We start from the raw sequence: 22,671 nt of genomic DNA, 5'->3' as shown, positions 1-22,671 counted from the left end.
AGAAGGACTAACAGTTTTCTTCGGATAGTGAAAGGGAGGAAAAGAATATTAGAAACTGGCGCCAGATGCAGACATCTCTTCCCATCCTTTGATCTTTCTATTTTTATTTCAGCACTTGTTCTAGACTATGCAAGATGCTTGCTATTGCTGTAGCAATTGGAAAGACACTTGTACTCAGTGCTGTTGTCAATAAAAGCTTTCTGTTTGCATATTCAGAGAGTGGTCTCCGTTCTCTAAACAAACCGTAGTGGGAATTTCTCCTCCAATTGAATTTGGGGGGGCGTGGTCTGCAGGTAGCCAAATTTGAGTATAAAAAAATGGACTCCCACGGGTATCCCTTTTCCTGGACCTTGCACTTGCATTCTAGTCACGTGAGTTTGGGATTACGCAGACACAATGGTAGTGGGAGGCAGGTGGGAGATGCGCATTTGAACTGTCTGCCTGCTGTCCTCGGCTTTCTACACCCTCCTCTGGGTCAGTGTCTGAGTAATTCTGGCCAAGAGACCGTGAACAGCCATTTTAACATTTTGGAGCCAGGCTCCACATGGCATGGCTGTGTACAGAAGTACCTATTTGGAGCAGAGGTCTTTTTTTTTTTTTTTTACAAAAAAGGATTAAAATCTAAAGGAAAAGCAGATTAAGAAGATTCTGGTCTTGAATATTCTGGCTCTCAATCACATCTTCTAGACCGAATGTTCTATCGAAGAAAAACTGCTGCCTGACAAGCTGAAATAAGTTTGGCTGCTCCAGGAAAAACATCTGCCAAGCTCTGCTGGAAATGAGACGGTGAGTTCACTGCACACTGCATCCTCTCCTTCCCCCAGAAAGGTGGAAGGATTGGAATCCTTGGGCAAGCAAAAGTCCACTCCCCCTCTTGATACCCCAAAAGAGGAGAAAAACCAGCTCCAACCCAGTCACCTCCCCCCCCACCCCCCAAAACAGGATGAAAAGATCCAATATTTTTTTTAAAAGGAAAGCTAACGGGGACAGGCTAGATAATTGGGGTGGGTGGGTGTTATCTTGCATGTCACAAAACCAGGAACGTGCTTGGGCCAGAGCTCCTTGCAAGGAGGGCTCTGGGTTACGGCTTCCTTGACATCATGGACAAGGAAAGGGTCTAATGAGAGAACAGACACACTTTGGTGACCTCTGCCTCTCTTGGCTCTGCCTGCAGAAGTCACCTCGGCTAAGAGATGGGCATTATGCTCTCTCGGGCATGTGGAACTCCTGACATGAATAACAAACATGACCCAACAACATTTGTACTAATGCCCTGCGCACTGTGTAATGGCAGGTTTTAATTCCCGGGTGTCGCGGAGAGAAGGACACAGCCACCGTGAGTGTAATCGCAAGGTAATGTGCAGACATCACAGGGACGGGCTGGAGATGGCACAACAAGGAATGTTGTCACTCCCCAGCGGCTTGGTCAGAGGGCAGCCGAAAGCAGCAGGCTGCCAGAGATAATTAACAAGAGGTGAAAGGCAGGTGACCATGAGGGAAGCCTCAGCAGAAACACGGCTGAGGAGACAATTAATCTTCTCTCTCGGCCCCCTTTGCTGATCCTGGTTCTTCCTCGATTCTCCTTGCCAAAGAGTTAAGCTTGTCATGTTTTTGATACTGCTGCTGCTTTCTCTGATTTCTTAGCCAAGTTAGATCTTAACAGGATTTCAACAGAGCTGATGCAGCTCACCCCAGACGTTTCTCTTGGTGCACGCTAACCCTGGCGTCCCCTCCCAAGCCCAGCTGCTCTCTGGCCCTCGGCAAGGGCCTTCTCCCAGTCACAAACGTCAGCAGGAAAGAGAAGACAAAAGGCAGACAAATGCTGCCCTGCATTTCAGTAAAAGCCACAAAGTGCTGGTACGAGGCTGAGAAGGTTACCCTCCTCTCGTTCCTTCTCTCTGACTTCCCTTGTGGATAACGTTTGATCAGATGTTAGGAAACATCTGGAAAGGAAGACAGGAACGAGTTAAACTGATAGAAAAGCTAATCTAAACATAAGATGGTCCGTGGTAAATTACATTTCTCACCGCTTTTCACAGCTTGTATCAACATTGACCCCCACCTTATGGGGGCTTTTTAAAAAGTCTTTAAAACACTGCCTCCCTGCTTCGATCTCCCATAAATACTGCTGCTGCTGCTACGTCTCACGCTCAGTTGTAAGAACAACCCAGAGGCGGTTGACAATTAGGCTCAGAAAGCGAGCGTTCCCTTTTTGCCTTCCTCAAGGTCTTCTGCTTTGGAACAGGGTCTATATGTTTCAGTCCATCAGAGGAACCAGAGTTTCCAAGTTTCTTTCTTTCTTCATTCTCCTTTCTTCAGGCTTGGACCTGTTCCTTGTATAACTGTTCACATCCTCAGGGATTACATATTTTGGATGCCCGGCCTTGTCTCAAGTGCTCCCAAGCGATTCATTTCCTTCGTCAAAAATTGGAGTGCTGTGAAAATGCTTCCAAAGTATCCCATCTTAAGAAAAGCCCAGGATTCCTCTGGGCCTATAATATCTGCCATGCCAAAAACAGCTTTTTCAGAATACCGAAGGCACCTTGAAGCCCAGGGAGCAGGAAAAGGTAGAATGCTCCCTGTTCGCATGGCTGATCTTCTTCATTCCTCCCCTTTCAGTCTTCTAAGACAGTTTAATTGGGGGAGACAGAGCAAAGGAAGGGGACAATTTCGCAAGACTTTGCTGCCCCCCTCCAGGATTGAAAACAAAAGGAAAGTGTGGGGGCAAATTGTTCAATTTTTTTTTTTTTTTGCTATAGAGGGAGACTTTGCTACGGCAAGAGTCTTAGTTGGGGTATTTTGCAAGGTTGAACAAACTGTTCTCAGTGTCACTAACACTATCTAATTTGGGACAGAGGCAAAACTCAAAAGAATGCATATAACATTCTTGGCCCTGTGAGCCAGGGATATATACTAATAACCATCAACTTTGCTCAATATTGTGGGTAACAGCAGCAGAGTCAGGGAGGAATCTGACAAACTATAGGCCCTTCTCCCCCCAATTTCAATTGAGTCAGTTCTTTATTTGACGGAAAGGTCTTTCCAGGTGAAACCAGGAGGAGGGATCGCAGAGAGCCTGTGATGTCCTAACCTGTCAAAGTCTTTCTCTCCAAGAGCTTCAGCCCAGGAGGATCTTCTCTGCACGAGTGCGAAGCAGGGGGTCCCTAATCAACATGCCTCTGACATTCACGCTGATTGATTGCATTTCCCTTTCACAACCTGGCATTTCAGATCCGGAGATAGAAATGCAGGCATTGTCTTGAGAAGGGAGGGGTCAGCCTGCCTTGTCAACTTGAGGCTTTCAAGATAATATTGTGTTACACGGAAAAATGGATTAAAGTTGGAATAGAAAGGAGACAACAGTGAAGCTTCCAAACTTGACAATAGAAAGATCCCCCTTGGTTCTCCCTGTTATGGCTCCTTCCGGTAGAAACAGAGGGAGCAGAAAGGAATGACCCCTGCTTGCTTGGGTAGAGGACTATGGCTAGGTACCTGGCCAAGGTTCTCCAGAAAAACCAGCTGCAAGAAAATTTGGGTGATTCTGAGAGATACCAAAAGCACTTAACTCTAGTCCTTGCTGTGCAGCCCAGACGTGGCAGCCCTATAAAAAAGAAATGGTTGCTTGCAAGCATTCACTGGTCTCCAGCTTCAGGCAAATTCTATCCAAGGTGTTCTCCACCGATTTGTTTTCACTGTGATACGTGCATTTGGATCACGTCTCCCTGGGTGCTTTTGCTCTGCTAGTTATAAAATCCTCTATTTGCTGTGGAATGTCTAATTTTGACTGAATAGCCCTTTTAATGCAAACTAGATGATCTGCTGTCAGAAACATTATGGAAAGTAGTCTGACTCAGCAAGGGTTGGTGTGTGCTAGAGGGCCATGCTAGGCACTAAAAGAATAAAGGGTGAAATATTTCCATAGTTACGGGTTCCCCTGAAACAATTATTGGTTAGATACAAATCCATGGCCCAGTTGAGCACAGAATAGCACAATCTTTCTGTTAATGATGCTTTCATAATTCTTACTTAGTAGATCTTTTGACTGTTTTGCTTCTTAGTTTGGGTCCCTTTCTTTCTCAAGAGAGCGTAAAGGCTGCTAGGACCTTTTGTCCTAACTTCCGTGAAATTCTAGCAAGCTGTAGATAGATTTCCCCTTTATCTTTACCCACCTCCCTCTTGTCTGTCTATCCCACTTCTCCATTTCCTGATGCAACCTGTCTACCGCAGTAGTAATCCCAGGCAAACCTTCACTGTGCTATCTTAACAGGGTTCCTCCAACCACAGCTGAGCTATCAACTCACTTCTGATTCTGAAGCATCCAAGGGTTTCTCAGTGAGGGCGATGCTCTCTGCCAGCACAGCTCCATTGTACTTATTGCAGATGTCCTCATCAGAATAATGTAGACCTCCAGGGCTTGGACGAGGTGGCGATCTGGATCCATTAAAGAAAATAAAATTAACTTTGGGGTGGCTTTTGATTCTGTCAGATAGATAGAACACATCCACCACCATCTATCTCTATATAAAGTGTCTGTTACAATAAAAGCTGTGAGGGACATTCTGTTCATTTCTAAAAAATAAGGTATTTGCAAGTGTCAACCATATATATATGCACCCCCAAAAATATTTCTGCAGAGAGAAATCGCCAAATCTGAAGTTAGATGAACAAGCCTCATGAATGTTGCTCTGATTTTTTTCCCAAATGCCTTAACTTCATTTATATTTATGCTTCTGCATGTTATAAATGTTATGCAATCAAGCTTTCCAATGCTACTGCAAGACTATGTGGACAATGTGTCATAATAGAGACCTGTGTCCTTCTATGCCTTTGTAGACCAATTCAGGTGATTCACCAAACTTCACAGAGCTGGCCAGATATTGAATATCTTGATGGGAAAATTAAAAACAGCTTAAGCTCAACACATTATCATGCTCTGATACAACATGAATCAGACTTCACATCAGAGGGTAGTGGTCAATCATAGCTCTCCAGACACTTAACTCCTGAGTCAGCACTTGTCTTGACCTGACAGAAGACTCTCAGATGCGACTCAGATAGATTAGATTAGCCTTCACATGTACCTATGCTCCAGAGCTTACAGTCTTGGTTTTTTTTCCTCCCACCCTTCCAAGGGAATATGCATAGCTGATCCTGTCCTGCTCCAGATTTTGTGTTGTGTGTGTGCCTGGATTCTGGGTGGGGCTGGTGCCACCTTACCTTGTCCCATTCTTCTTCAAGAAAGTGTTTTTGACATTGAGGTGCCGGCTGTTGAGTTCCAGAGATGTAAACCCCCCATTATCCAGAGTGACAGATTCCTCCACGTTGGATGCATTTTTTCCTGGGGACAAATGGCGACAGAATGAGCGAAGGCGTAGGCCCTTCTCTGGCTCTGTGTGAAAACAGAGAAAGAACCACCATTTTTGAGATAACTATTTTTTTTAAACATAAGCACTAGGAGACGGTAGGACACCTTGTCCTGCAAATTGTTACAGTTATTAGAGTACTGCAAGCATTTTTACAAATGATATCCAAGTTTTAACTTTTATTGAGGGAACTTCAGTAGTTTGTTTTCTTTTTCTTTTATACAGTAGGTGTTTCTCATTCGTTTGGGCCTTTTTGGTGGGGTGGGAGAGGGAAATAACCCCTTTCTGATCAACATACAGATTTCTTCATCTAACAGAGATATCTGGAGCACAATGTAAAGCAAAGATTAAGCACTGATGTTTTCAGCCTTAGCAGGTCATTTCACCTCAGGTGTCCCAAGTACCCAAAATATACTTTCAAATCACATATAGCCCCATTCAAGGCAGCTTAAAAGAAAAGCTCTATTGATTTCAGTGAGATTTGTCCCCAAGGAAGTAACTTTAGGATTACAACATTGCAGCCTGAATCTGTTGGTGTTCACTGAGAAATTACTTCCACTAAATTCACTGGGAATCAAACATGGTGAATATGAGGCAAGCTGGAGTGAGAAAGGCTTAGCAGAACATCTACAGACAGAGGAACAATTCATGAGCTCCTTTCAGAGAGGATGAGCACGATTATATTTTTGAACATACTTTTGTTTTTTTAAATACTGTCCTGTAAACTGAAAACTAGACTAGAATTTTCTCCCTAATGCACCTTTAACTTCCAGGGAGGTTTTTGATTTCTAATGTAGGAAACTATTGAAAAAGACACCCCACCTTTGCAGCCTGAGGTGGTACGACCCATTTTCCCATACAGGTGATTCAGGTGATCATCCCATTCAGACCATTCTCTCTGTGGGTCATAGAGAGAAAAGGTCTCCCTCCCTGAAAATGTTAATGCACCCAACACAGTAGCTTAACACTGCAACTGCACATCTTTTTGGAAGTAAGCCTTGCTTGTATTCAGTGGGCCTTGTGCCTAAGAAAGGTACACTGTTTGCATTAGGCACAGTTCGCCTCTATGTCCCTATCCATTGTGTGAACTCCTATGCCAAGAGATCACATTGCAATACAGTATTAAGATAATGGCTTGCAGGAGTTGACACTCAATATCCCTGGGAGGTTTTCCCTTGGGGAAGGGGTGCTAAGATTAAAACACACACACACACAGTGGAATCCTGACCACTAAAACATTCTTTAAGGACACCGTTTCTAGGTGGTCATTGGTGTAATGTTCTAGCAACTTCCTCTTGCCTTGCCCATCGTTGTTCCCACCTTTTTCCTTTCCAAAAAACATCCATTGAAGAGGAAAAATAAAAAGGTGCACCAGGAAACCATCTGTTTGGAAGGACTCCTAAATGCTCTAGGTGGCCTGCTGGAAAGGGGTCTCTCTTATTACGACCGCATATCTACAAAACCTGGGTTTTCCCAGCCTGATCACAAGCACCACGTTTGCTTTCAGGATCCTGCATGGGTGCTCTGAAACTTATAAGATGTGCCTAAGACTTCTGGTCTCCGTTCTGTAATATAAACCCAAAGGACTGGTTAGGGCTTGGCTCCCATTCTGTTAAGGAGCATTCCCATCTGTGGTCCGCCATCAACTTCCCCTGCTTCAGGAAAACAGTTCCCGCCCAACTTCTGCTGCCATACCACACAAAGACTCTGCAAAAGGTGGAGGTCAAACCTGCCCTTTCATGTCTGTCCTCCAAAGAGAGCTGTCTGTGCATTGCGCAGAGGAATTTAAAATAGCATTAGCTCGATAAAATGCCATGGCATTCAAACATTTCAAATCCCAGAGGAATAAAACCTGATTTACTAACACTTGTTAGAATTGAATTTATACTTGTGGGGGGGGGGCAGGGGGCAGGGAGGGAATGGGAGAATATAAATCTTTGGCTGTGAATTGTGGAGTCTTCTGAAGAAAGTTTTCCTTGCTGGGTCTTTATCTCTTACATATACAAACGCTCGGCACAAAACCTTGTACCTTCTGTGTCACATCATGGTGGCCAGTAGGACCCCTTTGTTTGCTGCTTGCTTATTCTAAGTTCTGTGGGGGGGACCTCTTGTTTTCCAGCCTCAAAGAGTTAATATGCCTGTCACACAGACAGACACAGGTTATTGAAGTGGCATATGCTATTGGCAGCTTTTGAAAGGACTTTGTGTCTCAGGCAGAAAGGGCAAAAAATTGATTTGCAAAGCTCTGAAAACAGAGTTCGGGGGCTGAGCTATAAATATTTAAGCTCCCCCTGAGACAGGCGAAGAGTCTGGGTTTGCAGACGGGCGGGAGAGAAGACCTTATTCTTAAGGGCACTTGGGGACTAAGAATGTCCCCCAGGGAGTCCCGATTTTCAACAGGCACTTCAGCCTGCAGTGAGGATAACTCAGGCATTCGGGAGTGGGCGCCCAAGACAAGGATACTCAATGAAGGCTACAGAATTTCATCTGATAAAACTCAGGACGAAAGTATTGTGTCAGGCTGGGGGTGGGACCAGACATGGGGCACTGCCAGGAGGCACAAGCGTTTTGTCACATATCAAAACACCAAATGCAGCAGACGAGAACCGATGGCTTTGTAATATACGTTAGGTCATAACCACGAATGTGGATTTGAATTAGATCAGTGTTTTTCAACCCCGGCGACTTGAAGATGGATGGACTTCAACTCCCAGAATTCCCATGGCTGCTGGCTGGGGAATTCTGGGGGTTGAAATCCGCACATCTTAAAGTGGCCAAGGCTGAGAAACACTGTTTTAACCCATTGGCTCTCAAGCCTCTGATTTCACCAGGAAATGTTATTTTCCAGTTTGTCACACAGGCTGAAGGGCCCAAGGCATGGGGAAAGGAGAGGATATCCCACCTGCGTTGCTGTCTCGGTACTTCTTAGTCTGGTTGTGCAAGATCAGCGCAAAGACGACCAGCAGGATGAGAATGAAGCTGCAGAGCGCCATCACAAGCAAGAACCACCATTCTTCATAGAAAGGAGATCCTGCGTGAGCTGTAGGGAAGAAGGACCGACAAGGTTTAGGGATCAGCTCTGGGACACACATTTTACCCCAACTCACCTCATTTAGGCATCTGTTTCTTTCCTTTGAAAACGTGAATTTATTTTAAAGGGCAAGAATGGGGAGGGACTCATAGAGATGCCATGCGACCTCACCAGGGATCTCTATAAATAAATAGAGGAAGGGTGGACCCTGAAAACATCTGCTTTTAACTAATGGAGTTCCTGATCTACTTCAGCTGTTCAGTGTTTCACAAAGTAGCGAATGAGCAGCCATAAACACCATTTCAAGAAACAAAGAGGAATCACAAAGAAGCCAGATGCACTTTTTTGTATAATAAATAAGTATGTATGTAATAAGAACATCATCCTTTTGACAAAGTCAACAAGGACTACTCCCCCATAAACCTACAGAAGGTGTTTGGCAATTTTCTTCCTGCCCTCAACAGTGTTTTCTCATGCAATTGTCATAAAGAAGATTTACAATGTTCCAGCCAGGTGTAAGTGGTGACCCCTTGAGAACGAGGCAGGATTTAACACATAAACTTAGATGTCATGAAGGAGAATAGTTAGTTGAGAATAGAAAGCAGTGGGAGGGTGCACACGGGTCCAAAGTTCTCTTCCATAAGAGGGAGCAACGGCTTCCTGTAATGTCTGAACTGGGCTAAGGTATGGTATTGACTTATGGCCTTCTTCTCAAGTTGGCAAACACACTGTTTCCACAAAGCATACTAGAAGCGGAAAAGAAAAGATGATTTTAGGGAAGCAAAACTCCAAATACGTCAAACAAACACTTATGCAATGGGTGCTGGAAGAGCAAGAGAGCTATATTTTCCTGCTCCAAGGGTTTGTCTGCTACCTCCAGATGAGAATTCCTGCATCTCCATCTGCAAATTCAATGCAGGTCACCTCCAACAAGAACGCGACCAAGAAGCATATTTCACTCAGGCTTCTTGTTTTATGAAATCCAGTTTCTGATGCCTTTCAAAGAATCTGACGAGGAACAAAGAATCAACCTCTAAACTAAATTGTGGCTGTGGAAATAACGGGCGATGCTCGGGGTTGGCTTAATTGATAACTGAAAGTGGTTGCTCTCCTAGACAACTGGAAGCCACTGTGCTTTGTGTCCCTTATTCTGGGGGTTTCCAATTCAAGTGATTTCCTTTTCCAGAGCTAATCTGTAGGAAGCATTGCTACATAGCATTAAATAGCTCTGCTCAAGCAGAGAACATGCAAACCAACTCGGAATTATTGGCTGTGGAGAACAAGAGCTGGGTTAAAGGACGCACCAGATTATTGCAACTGGAGTAAAATGTCATCATGTCACATCTAACCCCCTTGTCCACTTTTCCTTGTGGGAAGCAAGAGATGGGCTCTGAATGGGAGCTCCCCTCCCCTCTTAGAGGGCCAAATGTAAACTATTCATGGACAAAGAAGGAAATGAAGGTTACAGTTATGATGATGGTGGCATCTACTGCCACTTTTGATTATCCTCTTGCTAGTTCTGCTTATGCAACCTGCAGCAGCAGCAGCAGCAGCAGCAGCAGCAGCAGCAGCAGCAGCAGCAGCAGCAGCGAGAGATGAGAAAAGAAGAACATTTCCTGGGTCTGCAAAACTGTTTGGATGCCTCCTCAGGTGCAACAGTTTTGAACTATGAAGGTTTTTTTTTTAGAAATACCCCCCCCCCCCTTGCTGAAGCAGCAAAACCAGTCTGAGAAATGCCTCTCCGAAGCAAGCTGAAAAGAGATTCTCAGCTAATATAAAGCAAGATTTGAGCAGGGCATTTTGCAGGGAGATACCAGTTGCTGCCAGGAGGAAGCTGTGAAACGTACCACCAAAATAGATGTTCTGGGTGGGGTGGAGGGGTTTCTCTTCTAAAGTCTTGCCCCCAGTCAAAATATATGCAGGGGTATATCCTGCTCCAGTCGCAGGACATAGCCAGCTTTGCTGACCTTAAAAAAGCTGAGCAGGGTTGGAGTTGGGTAATACTTGGATGGGAGATGAGAAGAAGATCCCAGGGTTGTAGAATCTGGAATAAAAACATCTCAGAAGACAATGCAAATTACTTCTGTATTGTTGCTGAGAAAAAACCATGGATGTGTCCACACAGGGACCAGAAATCAAGTTGGATTCAAGGGAATCTTTAACTTTACCGTACCCTGTTCCTCAGATTAAAAAAGCCTACTCACCCCCCGCAAAAATCACTCTAGGTTTCCTGCTTGTGTCTGTTCTTCTACTCAACTGCCCAGATGTGAATCTTCCACCAATAAAGACTTCCCCAACTTTCCAAGGAAACACTAAATGCAGTTTACCAACCTGAGATAGCTACAGAAGCTGCGCTGGGTTCTCCGTATCCAAACTCGTTCGCCGCCACCACCCGGAACTGATAGCTTATGCCTTCTTTAAGCTTGTCCAGGCTGACTGTGTAGGACGTGGCAGTGCGCGGGATGTTTTTCACAAACAGGTCCCACACACCTTCATCTACAAAAGCAGCAAGGAAAGAGAGGGTTTGGTGATCACCACTGATCATTTCATAGGAACATTCCCTGAGTGGCTGCTGTGGAGGCCACCTCCGAGCTGAGATTTACCACCTGATTTAATTCAAATAATGGGTGCCATTAGCGTGCCCAACTCCTCACTTGCTGTTACACAACTGACTGCCCTCCAGGAATCTGTTGTGCTGGGCTGGAAATTGCTAGCTTTGGATCTCCTTCTTTGGGGAGGGACAGGTGGCAGAGAGTGGCCTTGGGGGCAGAAGAACCCTGGCATCTCCAGTTGAAAGAGGCAGGAGCTGAGGGGAAAATGCTGGGCTACAGAATTCCTGTTGGATGGAACAGCTGATACCTGCAGAAAGCTAGAACTGGTATAGGCAGTATTTTTTCTCTCGCAGGCTCCAGAAATAAACTTTTCCTACAGAGCCTTGCTAAACAGGCTAGATTCAATCATGGCCATCTTAGGTTTATGAGACAAGACATACAGGAAGCAACTAGTGATGGAGCCCATAGAGATATTAAGAACGGGCGTCCCTGAGCTAACCATTCATAAAAGTCTGATCCAGTATAAGACAACTTCACAGGTCTGGTTTAAACCTTGATTACCTTGGAGCTGAGATTTTATTCTGTGGAAAATCATCAAAGGAAGAACCGATCTTATTGCTTGCTGTTGTTATCTGCCCAGACTTTATAGATAACATAGGTGGCTATATCAGTTTTTCAAATAGATAGATAGATAGATAGATAGATAGATAGATAGATAGATAGATAGATAGATAGATAGATAGATAGATAGATAGATAGATACCACAGGCCCATGAAATGCTTTCTAAAATCCCTGATAACTTTTCCTTTGGCTTGAAAGAAAGGGCCTGGAGCCCCTTTTTCCTCTCGTGCTCCCTTGCATGTTCTTGATGCAGAGACCTTCCACTAGTAGAAAAACCTCAGTTCCTCTGATTCGCGTGTCTCTAAACTTGCCTGCCCATAAATTTCAGGGGAGAAAGGTATTGGGTTCTGAGCACCAATGACAGTGATTAATACGTTCTCTGTTGCCTATTGTCTGATCATGGTGTTTGGCAAGCCCCCAAGGATGAGGCCGTGGGCGGGGGCTGGAAACACGGCCACATTTTAGGAGGGCAACCTCGTGACAGAGCAGGTAATTTCTCCTCTAAAAATCCACCGCGGAGAATCATGTGCCAGCACGGGTCATAAATTCAGCAAAACGCCACCTCTCAGCATCGGGATAGATTTTGGCACAGAATGCAAAGGATCAAATGAAAGACGGGGCTTTTAATAAATAATTTTACAATGTAATAAAGGAAGCTGAGAGTTTTATTTACTCCAAGAGACAAGAGGACAGAGAGGCAACCACGGAGCAGGTTGTTCAGAGCACTTGCGAAGAAATAAAAAGCTTGGCTTTGTTCGGCACGAGATCCTTGCGACAGATAGGGCTGTCTGAGTCAATATGGAGAATTCCAATTTAGGGCTCCGTGCATGTGGCATCTCTCTAATGCCTTGATAAAGAGAACATTCCAGTGGTGGGTACCGTGAGAATTGCCTCCAGGAATCACTGCTGCTGCTAAATCCAGCCTTTCAGCCATGGTTCAACAACAGACACTTGTCAGGAGTGGGGAAAAAGAGAATTCAATCGTCTGGGAAAATCTATCCGTTCTGCTAGGCGTTGGTCTGGTTTTTGACCTGAAGCTCCTATGCTCTTCAGATTTCTTTCAAGGCAGTTTGACGCTGCTGTTTAACCGGAATGCTTAGAGCAGTGTTTCTCAGCCTTGGCAACTTGAAGACGGGTGGAGTTCAACTCCCAGAATTCCCCAGCCAGCATGGGGAATGGCTGGCTGGGGAATTCTGGGAGTTGAAGTCCACCCGTCTTCAAGCTGCCAAGGTTGAGAAGCCAGCTTAGAGGGTAATCTTGCTAAGGTTTCCCCTTTTGTCATACAGGTCCTGCTTCCATCGGTAAGAGGCCCATCCCAACCTTTCTAAAAGAGAGTCAGGTGTGGTCATACCAGACCTCACATGAAGCACACGTGCAGCGATTGCTCAGTTGTAGCCTTCCCTCCTCTTACATACCACACATTCATTTCCCTATGAACGGGTTGAATGCTGAATTCTGGTTCTTTTTGACCTAACGGGGAGCTCACTGTAACTCAACGTGACTTTCCATCGAGGCGAGCTAGCGCAATGATTTTTCCTCCTCCAAACTATTCACCCCAAAATGTTGGAAAATGATTCTGGGAAAGGAGAGTGCATCTGTAGATCTACGATGAGGATGAGCGATGTCTTTTCTACAGTACGCAGGTTGGATGGTGAAGAACCCATTCCCTGTATCCTGACGGGGAGGCTTGCATGCCGAAGACTAATAAATGAAGGAATTGTTTTTAAAGCCGAGGAAAAAAGAAAGCTCGCCGTGGTAAATCATACTCCCCCAAAATAGGTGCTTGTTACTCCCCATCAATTCTTGCTTAATGTACTGTGAGATGCAGTCCAGCTGGTTATGGGGTTGCAAGAGAATTGCTCTCAATTGCTTTTTGCTTAGAAACATCTGTCCCCTTCTCTGCCTTTCCTATTGCCTTGGATGGCCACATTTATTTGGAAAGAGGGGATTAAAGGGAATAACTACTTCTTTTTTTAAAAGCATCCTATCGTCACAGATGTCTCGTTGCTTTCTAGCCTACTGTCTTGACCCTAACGGTGGGGGTAGGAAGGGATGTTTTACTTCTATAAGGATTCCACTGGATTCTGGAGAAGACCAGGAGGCCGTCCACCCTTTCCCTTACAGCTCAGAAGCTCTCCTCTGCCTTCAGGTTTTATCCTTCCAGGGGGGTGATCAGTGGCTCTGCGAGCCGCAGGTGTTAGAACAGACGCTGCACCAACGCAAGAGTGCGATTTCACGGACAATTAATCAGGTGCTGTGGGCTGAATCACACTGTCAGTCAAACAACTGCGGCTTCAGGACCTGATGGGGCAGACGTCACTGATTAATTCCTTCCACGTTAGAGAGGGGGCTGGTGGAAACCTGCCACTTTTCCGTCTCTCTGCTACCATTGGCATTTTCCCACCCTGTGTGCGTGTGGCAAGGGTCACATTGTAAAAGGTGGCCTAATCGCATGCCAGTCAACGCTGGCAGCCGAGCCTTCAGAGGAGCCTCCCGTAAGGAGCCCAGGAGAACCACATGAAAGTGTGAATTTATTTTCAAGGAGGAAAGGGTGAAACTACAGCAAGGACCATCAGAAGGACAAAGATGCCAAATGAAGGCTGACAAGCTGTTGACGTGGCGCCTGCCATTCAGGGGAAGAAACAAAGGAAAAATGGCCCTGTGGGAGAGACACAGCAGGCAGCCAAAGACTTTGCTTTGAACTGACTGACTTGTGCTGGTTTAGGTCCATGTTTGAAATGGAATAAATGGAAGTGATAAAAATGCTACTGAAAAGAGCAGACGGGGATGTCTTTTCTTGGGGGCAAAGAAGCCAAGTGGGGTTCTAAATAACCCTCTGCTGCATATAAGAAGGATAAGAACTCGTTCATGGAAAAATCTCGATTCTTCCTGCTTGGTCACTCTGCCAGCCCTTTGTCAGAACCTCCCAACTTTGGTAGGCTGTGTTAAGTAAAACCTACTTAGAGGAAGAAGGGAAGGAAGGAACCAAATGAGGACAACCCTTACTAGTGATGGGAAGAACTCTGCTGGACCCAAGAACTTGGATTTTTCTTTCTTGTTCCCTGCTAAGGCTTCCTCTATTCTCCAAGAGCTATTGCAACTGCCCCCCAGACACCACAACCACAGAAAGGAGTAACCATCCCTCCCCCAAATAGCTAGAAGATACTTACTTTACAGAGTAAAGACTTTCTTCACCAAGCTCTGCTCCTGACTTAAATGGTTTGTACCTTAATGGTGGTGCATCTGCTTTGTATGCAGAAAAGCCTAAAGACTTTGGTTACAAGAAATCAGGTGTCAAGTGATGGGAAAAGTCATTCTCTCCCTGGGATCCTGGAGAGGTTGTCCTGGGCTAGGTAAGAAAAAGACTGCTTTGATAAAAGGGCCCTGAAGAGTCACCAACCCTAGAGGAATTTTAAAGCCTTCTGAAGCCAAGTGTAATGGTATATGGGAAAGGCCTTGGGAGACAGGGGGAAGAGATGCTGCCTAGGGAATGGTCAGATAAGAGGGGGCATAGCCCACAGCTGGACAATGGGTGGGGCAAGAGGCTCAGAAGGAACCCTCCCTAGTTTCTCAGACTGTAAAGGAGACGGCGGGAGAATTGTACTTTCAGACTTGCAAGATTCTGTTCATGTAGCTTTACAATGAAGTAGAATTAGCTCATCTGGTCATGATTCCTGTCTGGTCTACCTGGTAAGGTTTACACCAAGTCAAGAACTGGTTGGCTGAGGATCACTGAGGATAGAATGGAAAGTCATGAGTTAAACTCCACAACCAACTCCCAAATGGATGGTGGCCACCAAGCCTGCTATCAAAGCTGCAGGCTCCCGATGCATTGTATTTAGCTCTAATTTGGCAACTTAACTATTGGAAATTTGTAATAAATAGTGTGCCCTACTTGTTTGAACAAGCTTAACATCCTGGGATGGAGACACTTGGTCTTCCTCCAGAGACTGACTTTGGCCTGAGGGTCCTCAGTTTCCAATTCCAGCAGCCAGGTTTGCTCATGTAAACTTCTGACAATTGGGAGTGGAACACTATGTTAATAGGCTCTGGACATTTAAGTTCTGTTTTTCAAAATCCACAGATCCAGCTATTTCATGCCTTTTAAAATATATCACTCCCTAGTAAGAGTAGTGCTAATACTACTAATAGATGGCAACTTAGAAGCAAAACCTTAAAACAGTGTTTCTCAACCTTGGCCAGTTGAAGATGTGTGGACTTCAGCTCCCAGAATTCCCCAGCCAGCCATGAGCCATGTTGAAGTCCACATATTGTCAAGTGGCCAAGGTTGAGAAACACTGGCTTAAAGTGTTGGCAAGCTGTTTAAATATGGATAAAGTGCTAGCATTTTTCATTTGCTAATTAAGATGCTGAGATTGTGGCAATGAAGAACATCAAGATCTTCCCCCTTTTGTGGCTTGGTACATGAAATCAGCAGTTTGGGGTCAACTGCCAGCCATGCATCACTGCCAACGATGAGATGCAACGGATCTTGGCCAGCCTCGGGTGAAAACAGTGACTCATGATAAAACCATTCAACCTCATCTTCTGCCAAGCTCTGCAACCGGACAGTGAACCCATCCAAAATGCAAGAAAATTCAACCCACAAAGACAGGGAGTGTTTTAAATGAAGCTGAAGCACTTGAACTAATATCTTTCGCTTTCCCCGGATCACATTTCACACTCTGTGCAGAGCCCACCCATATAAGGGATAGGAACCTCAGTGTACAACTGCCTGTCCTTTTATTGCAAAGAAATGAATAGGACTTAAATAGTCTGTGGAGGAATTGAACAACGCAGCGGTAAAGGCATGGCGGGTTCTCCTTTTCCCCCATTTACTGATTCAATGGAGTGGGGCCAGGCTGCACAAAAGCTGCATTAGTGTACCTAAAAGCTTCCTCGGAGAGATCTTCTCAACCACTTCCCAGTCCACCAATGTACTCTGTTCTGGTAGCTACACCGCTGAAAACAATTAGAGGATGAATAACAGATCCAATACAGGGGTGATGGAGGTAGACATTTCTTTCTTGGTAAAGTAAATCTCTACCCAAGACAGGAAGAGTTACCTCAGTATCCTTTCCCACCTGGAAGCATCATCTGAAGGCCCTTCCTGCATATACATTGGTGGAATATTCAGGGTCTTGGTTCTGGGGGAGAAGATACAGAAGGATCCCACAGCACAAGTCCCCAAGTTTTCTAATTAATATCTGTCTTGGGACATTTTCCTGGGCAAGCTTCATTGAAATGAACTGGACCGGTAGAAGAGTAAAATGTTTCCACAGGGGAAAAAAATCAGCCTAGTTTCCCTTCATTTTGTTATGATGGATGGGCCATCCCTAGATAGTCTTGTTTTACTCAGAACATTAATTAATTTAAATGGATGAAAAAGTGGGTTACAAGCTTCAGTGACTGGGGGGGGGGGTAGGGAGGGGGAGGGGGAAAGAGGGCCAGCCTGGAAATGGTGATCCTTGAATGCTAAGCATGTTTCATTAACTTGGTTGTGAAAACTGTTATCAAAGCTACATTCTGGAAATTAAGGAAAAATAATGGAGTACTCAAGATAAGCACTGGGATGGAAAAATGCCTGTTCTCAGCAAGAACAGGAATTTGTAGCCTTCTCCATTTGTTGGGATAATGTGAGGGGTGGGGTGAGGGCACACTGAAGGCAGCTGAGAAGCTTCAATAACAGGCAGTTAAGGGGAAGTTTTAATGGTGGCGGGAGCATGATGTGACTGGGTTTCAGAGAAACAAGGTAGACCTAATGCTTAGCAAGGCCTTCTAGGAAATAATGCTTCGAATAATTGTGCAGAGTTCCAAGGACAGCAGAGGAGAACACACTTCTCGGAATCTAGAGGATTCATGGAGATCAACCTTTGGCTGGTGGCACCCCAACCGAGGGACTACTCAAGGTAATGGGATCCTCCACAGTGGAAATGGAGTAGATCCAGAAGAGAACCCACTGTACAGTAACAGCGGTGTGAGCCCAGAAACGTAAGTAGAGAATACTACCCTGTGTCAACCTTAACAGGAAGCGTCCTTCCTTCGTGGGCTTGGACTCTGCTCTGAACAAGCAAGTCAAGAGTTATGGATGGGAGTTCTACAGCTAGTTGTGCCTCTCTCCTTCAGCTTCTCATAAACCAGGTTGGGGCTGAATGAAATCTAATTTCATGGTTGTCCTTGGGGAAGAGAAGTGCTTCTCTCAGGAGTATCAGACCCTCACTCTGTTTCTATTTCAAATCTCGTGAGACAGCCAGACTGAGAGATAACTATCATGAAAGAGAGAATAGGGTGCATTTTCCCCTGTTCCAGCACCCTGAGAATCCACGTCTGGGCTTTGCTCTGTGGATCCATCCTGTACATGTAGAGATTCTGTCTCAGGCAGCAGGAATCCAGAAAAGGAGCTGCTTCATCACGCCAATGGCATCAAAGCCTGGAAGGAGGGAAACTTCTGACACAAAATGACTTGGGACATGTTCCTATGATAATATCCCCCCAATCCCTCTCTCTTTCTTTTGTTCTAACTGGGTTTGCTCAGTTGGTTGATTTTGATGTACTGATGCACAGAGACTATGACCTACCTGAAGGCCTACTTTCTATGACATAGCCAGTGATAGGCTTAACTCCTGAAACTCCCTCTGTCCAGTATAAAGTGATTCCAGAGGCGGTTTTTGAGACCAGCAAGTGCTGCGGAGGACCAGGAGATCCTGGAGGAGTGGAACAAACAGAGTGATGGTTGAGACAGGAGAATGAAAGAAGGGATTATTCATACTGTGCTCTTGTCTCATACTTTGAGACAAGAGAGAGAGAGAAAAAAAAAACCTGCCAGCCTCTAGCAAAATTGCCTCTTTTGACAGTTGGGTAAGAGGTGAGAGTCCTCTGTACCTGACTGTGGCCACATCCCTGCCTATAAATTAAGCCAGAATGTATCATCAGAAAGCCCCTGACTCCCATCAGGGGCAGCCTGCCAGAGGCATCTCTCTGCTTCACAGAGTATTTCAATGGCGTAAAAGATCCTTTAATGAGGATCAACCCAAAAACGAAATGGAGACGCTATTTTAAAGTGGCCTTTGGATTTTTTCCCCCTAATGGATGGCACAGCTCTCTATAATAATTGCCGAGAACTTTTTGAAAATACTTTCCGCCCCTCAAATTGCAGAATCTATAATTACAGTTTCCAGGCTGGTCCTCACGTGCTGAGAATCGGTCTGTTACAGATACCAGTAAATCTTGCCTCGCAACTTAATGCTCCCTTGGCTTGGAAGTGCGTTTTGAGTCTTTGCTGTGGGTGCTGAATCAGCTCCCATCTTTATAGTAGTAGTTGTTCTTCATTTCTGGCATGCTCCTCAGGTCTCTCTTACCCTCTGTTGGCCCAGCTGTGATGTTGGCTTGCAGCTCAGGTCCATAGATAATGGTCTTGGCTTGCACCCGAAACAAGTAGGTCATTCCTTTGGTGAGATCTCTGACTTTTAGCCAACGCTGCCAATTGCCCTTGATGTCCACGGTCACCACTTTGCTCACCCCTAAAAAAATGGTCCAAAGATAAGAGCATTCCAAGAAAGGAGAGATGGGGGGGGGGAGGAAGGTGAGGAGGAAGGGAAGTAAACAAGCAGCGAAACAGCAGAGCCTATGCCAACTAGATTACCAGCAAAATTATCAAGCCGTTTGCTAAAGAAGTATTTCTTACAATTAGTGGGAATTTAAGTGGCAATAATGGCCAATTTTCAGCAGAGATAAGTGTAATTAGACTCTAGGGTTGATAAGTGGATACTGTTAAGGGGAGGGGGAACCTTACAGCACAGTTGGGAAATTTTCAAGAGGCTGGAGATTACCCTCACTGATTACACGGAGATAGAAGAAAGAGGTGAGCAGAAGTAATTGTGGCTTGTAGCTCTCTCTAAAAACCCAAACGGACTCCATGGGAGTCCTTTCACCCCATCATTCTGTCAAATCACTCCTGGGGAGAAAAATCGCTAGGCCAAGTCTCTATTGACCGACATCTCAACATTTTACAGGGAAGCAAGGCAATTTAGCATTTTAGCTTTTAGCATTTCAGATTTCTACTGCTTGTTGGTTAATTCCTTCTAAAAGAGGGAAAAAGCCAACAGCAGAGGAGAAAGGTAAGTTAGTAGATACAGGTTTCCATGTGAAAAGTTCAACTTGGTTTCTTTCAAATCAGTTTAGAGCAAGAGATGCTATTTTATTAAACATATTTATGGGGAAAATGGTAGGCTTGTGTGGGGAAAAAAAAAGTTAAGGGTCACCTTTGGAGATTCAACTACATTTCATTTAAATTAGGATGTTTTTCTAACAGAGGAAAGTGGACGCAGGGCCTCTTCCTCTTCTGACTGAGGGTCTAAAATCTGAAATTTGCTTTTTGAGTTTTAAAGTTAAGTAGCGGCATCCTTGAGACTCATTAGAAAATCAAGCTTTTCCCTCCCTCTAAAAATATTTCCTTATACTGTGACTGCAACGTTGCAGTTCGTGTTTGTGGAAAAACCCAAGAGCACTCTCTTTGCCCTGGCAGTTAATTGGGAAGCCAACAATAGCTGGCATCTCAACAAGACTTAATTCTGTTTGGATTGGTTAAATCAAATTCAGGACTTTCCAGAGCAGCTTGGTTCAATTCCTCCTTCCAGCTGCAATTTGAGATCAAAGAGTCAGAGGGGAGGGGACAGGGTCAAATCCACTGTCTCTAGAGGGACCGTCCAATTCTCAGTCAAATCTGGAGAACAAAAACACCCCCCAACAATATTGTTACTTAAAACTGTGGTGAAGAATGGCTCTGGGCTTAGTTTGTCATTGTCTAATATTAGGGGAACTGAATTTTAAACAGTCCGTAAGGAGCGAGTTCAAATATGAGGAAAATCCAGCCATAGAGGAGAAAGTCTGCAGAGAACCCCTTCTTTAAAAAGCACTTTGAAGTTCTGGAAACGAGGAGCAATTCTGTATCAGAAGCAGAATGTTACAGGGAAAGATAAAATAACCATTTTGAAAATATGCAGAAGCCCCAACATTCCTGAAGGCACATGGTGCAATCAGATATTTCTACACGCAAATGCTTTCTCTGGGTTTCTCTTGCACAGCTTTCCTGCAGCTCTGTCAGCTCAAGATTGCTCAAGCACCATCTGTTGTAGAGAAAACAGTGGGGAAAAAAATTGGAAAAGCATTTCTGCTTGTCCTGTGGCATGAAAGGAGAAGGAGGCGAATGCTTTCTCTTCAGTTGTTGCACTACCAATCGCAATCCATTCGGAATAGGAATTAAGGAAAAAACAAAATAGAGACCTGAGCATCAAGAAGGCCCTCAGGACCAACCTATTCACCTGTCTGTCCCCCAAAACTCCCCAGCAAAGAAATCGTTCCAACAGTTGAAGGGCTGTAGGGATGAATTTTTTGAAGGGGAGTGTCAGACTCACGGGCAGCTGCCTAAAACTGAAAGTGATTCTCTCCAAGCCTGATTCTCACAGTTTTCTTTAGCAAGATTTATGCAAAAGGATGGGATGAGGTTTCCCATTTAGAACCAATATCATCCCAAATGCATTAGGGGAAGAACTTTCTGATTGTATTTGTAATAGCCTTCCGATGATCTGACAGGGAGGTAGGTCTCTTTGCTGATCGTGGCTGTTCACGTTCTACCAGCATGTGGAATCTATTTCTAAAACACTCCAGGTAAGCAAATATTTTAAAAGACAGATACCTTGTGGGTTTTGTAGGAGACATCACGTGGGAGGAGTATCTCATAATATCTCAGTCTCTTGCAGACCTTTCTTGGGGCCCTTGGCTAAACTTACACAATTTTTTTGGCTGCGGGACTCTCTGCTCTCCCCCCGCCCCATGGCAATGGTGATTCAGAGTTTGCTCAGCACGCGGGATGGAACTTCAAACTTTTCTCTCTCCCTACTTAGAAGAAACAGCCCAAATAATGCACACAATGGCCCCCTCTTCATTTGAATCAGCTGAATTCGTGCAGTCAAAATCAAAGATCCAACTGAAACCCCAGCAGACCACAGAAATATGCAATAAATATTAAACGACCTGGCTTTTTTTTTTTCAATCTTAGGATTATTTTATACTCATCTGCAGGCATATTACCAATTATTTTTCTGCTGTTATTTTGGGAAATTAATCTCACAATTTAAGTTCCCTTCCAGCGGAGCGATATATGAGACCCAGGGCTGGATAAAGAGTGCTTACGTGCTAGTGCAAAAACTAAGGAAGGCGTCTAAAATACAGACTGTATTGCATTATGAGCCTAGCATGACAGAAATAAGCCAGCCTACTTTATTCCCAAGTATTTTAGAGCAATTTTGGACTGATGGATTATTTTGATGCCTGCTCCTTTAATACTTGTTCCCGTGGCAAGAAATGCTCTCAAGGGAGATGAGAGAAGTGAACGTTTGTGACTAACAGTAAAAGTGGGCATCTGTTGTTGCCTTCAGATTCTGAGGCTTGGAAGAATCAGCTTTTCTCTGTGACTGCAATCTTGATGTCGATGTTGCTTCCAAAGTTAGTGTTGGAAACTCACTGGCTTTGTTTAGATGACATATTAGACAGGTCATATGGGGTAGGGGGTCATGCAAACAGGAACATGGGGATAGAGATCTGCCAGTTCACCCCACAAGATTAATTTTGCCCCAAGTAAACTTAGCCTTGGTTGGGGCTAAAGTACCTTTCACCAGTCAGCTGTGACATCTGAATGGTTGACGAAGGGATTAATCAGATCTTACGTCTCCCAAGATTGAGATATCAACATTCTAGAGAACCCCATAGAAAACAGGGCCTAGAGCACTGTCTCTATCACCATTCCAATTTCTCATCCCTTGCAGTCCTATGGGGTGGAAAATGAGCAGGAATGAAAAAGGTGAGATGTGGGTAGGGAACAGACTCTGATTGCACTCCACATGTTTATTTTTTAATGTATTTGCTTCAGAATACAAAAATTCGTTGCACCAGCTAGAAAGACTTTAAAAATGGCTGAGACATGGCAGACCTAGCTGCCCTATGTTATGTGCTGCTACGGTTTAAAAGTGGGCCAGCTGAAGGGGAGAGGAAAGGTGGGGTCATTCCTATTATGTGAACAGGACTATAGTAAAGAAACCCAGAGCA

The 22,671-nt window shown here is 44.7% G+C and overlaps 1 protein-coding gene across 4 annotated transcripts in view; it reads right to left on the bottom strand.

The window, feature by feature from the left end:
• Nucleotides 1-22,671, bottom strand: part of SDK1 (sidekick cell adhesion molecule 1) — a 358,271-nt gene that overhangs the window by 3,864 nt on the left and 331,736 nt on the right. For 3 of the 4 annotated variants that reach the window (XM_088147987.1, XM_088147989.1, XM_088147990.1), the window contains 6 exons: nucleotides 18,927-19,088; nucleotides 18,147-18,272; nucleotides 10,726-10,890; nucleotides 8,266-8,403; nucleotides 5,218-5,389; nucleotides 4,302-4,431 (listed from right to left, as the gene is read on the bottom strand). In XM_088147987.1, coding sequence (XP_088004113.1) covers nucleotides 4,302-4,431; nucleotides 5,218-5,389; nucleotides 8,266-8,403; nucleotides 10,726-10,890; nucleotides 18,147-18,272; nucleotides 18,927-19,088 — 893 coding nt within the window. The remainder of the gene's footprint in view (nucleotides 1-4,301; nucleotides 4,432-5,217; nucleotides 5,390-8,265; nucleotides 8,404-10,725; nucleotides 10,891-18,146; nucleotides 18,273-18,926; nucleotides 19,089-22,671) is intronic. The other variant, XM_088147988.1, reaches the window with a different exon arrangement.

The sequence above is a fragment of the Python bivittatus genome, unplaced genomic scaffold (genome assembly GCF_059951505.1).
Source record: "Python bivittatus isolate LINGU-HERP-01145 unplaced genomic scaffold, Pbiv_v1 ctg000560_np1212, whole genome shotgun sequence".
In the NCBI taxonomy this organism is placed as follows: domain Eukaryota; kingdom Metazoa; phylum Chordata; class Lepidosauria; order Squamata; family Pythonidae; genus Python; species Python bivittatus.
Note: the sequence above shows the minus strand (reverse complement) of the source record. Positions and strands in the feature narration are given on the sequence as shown.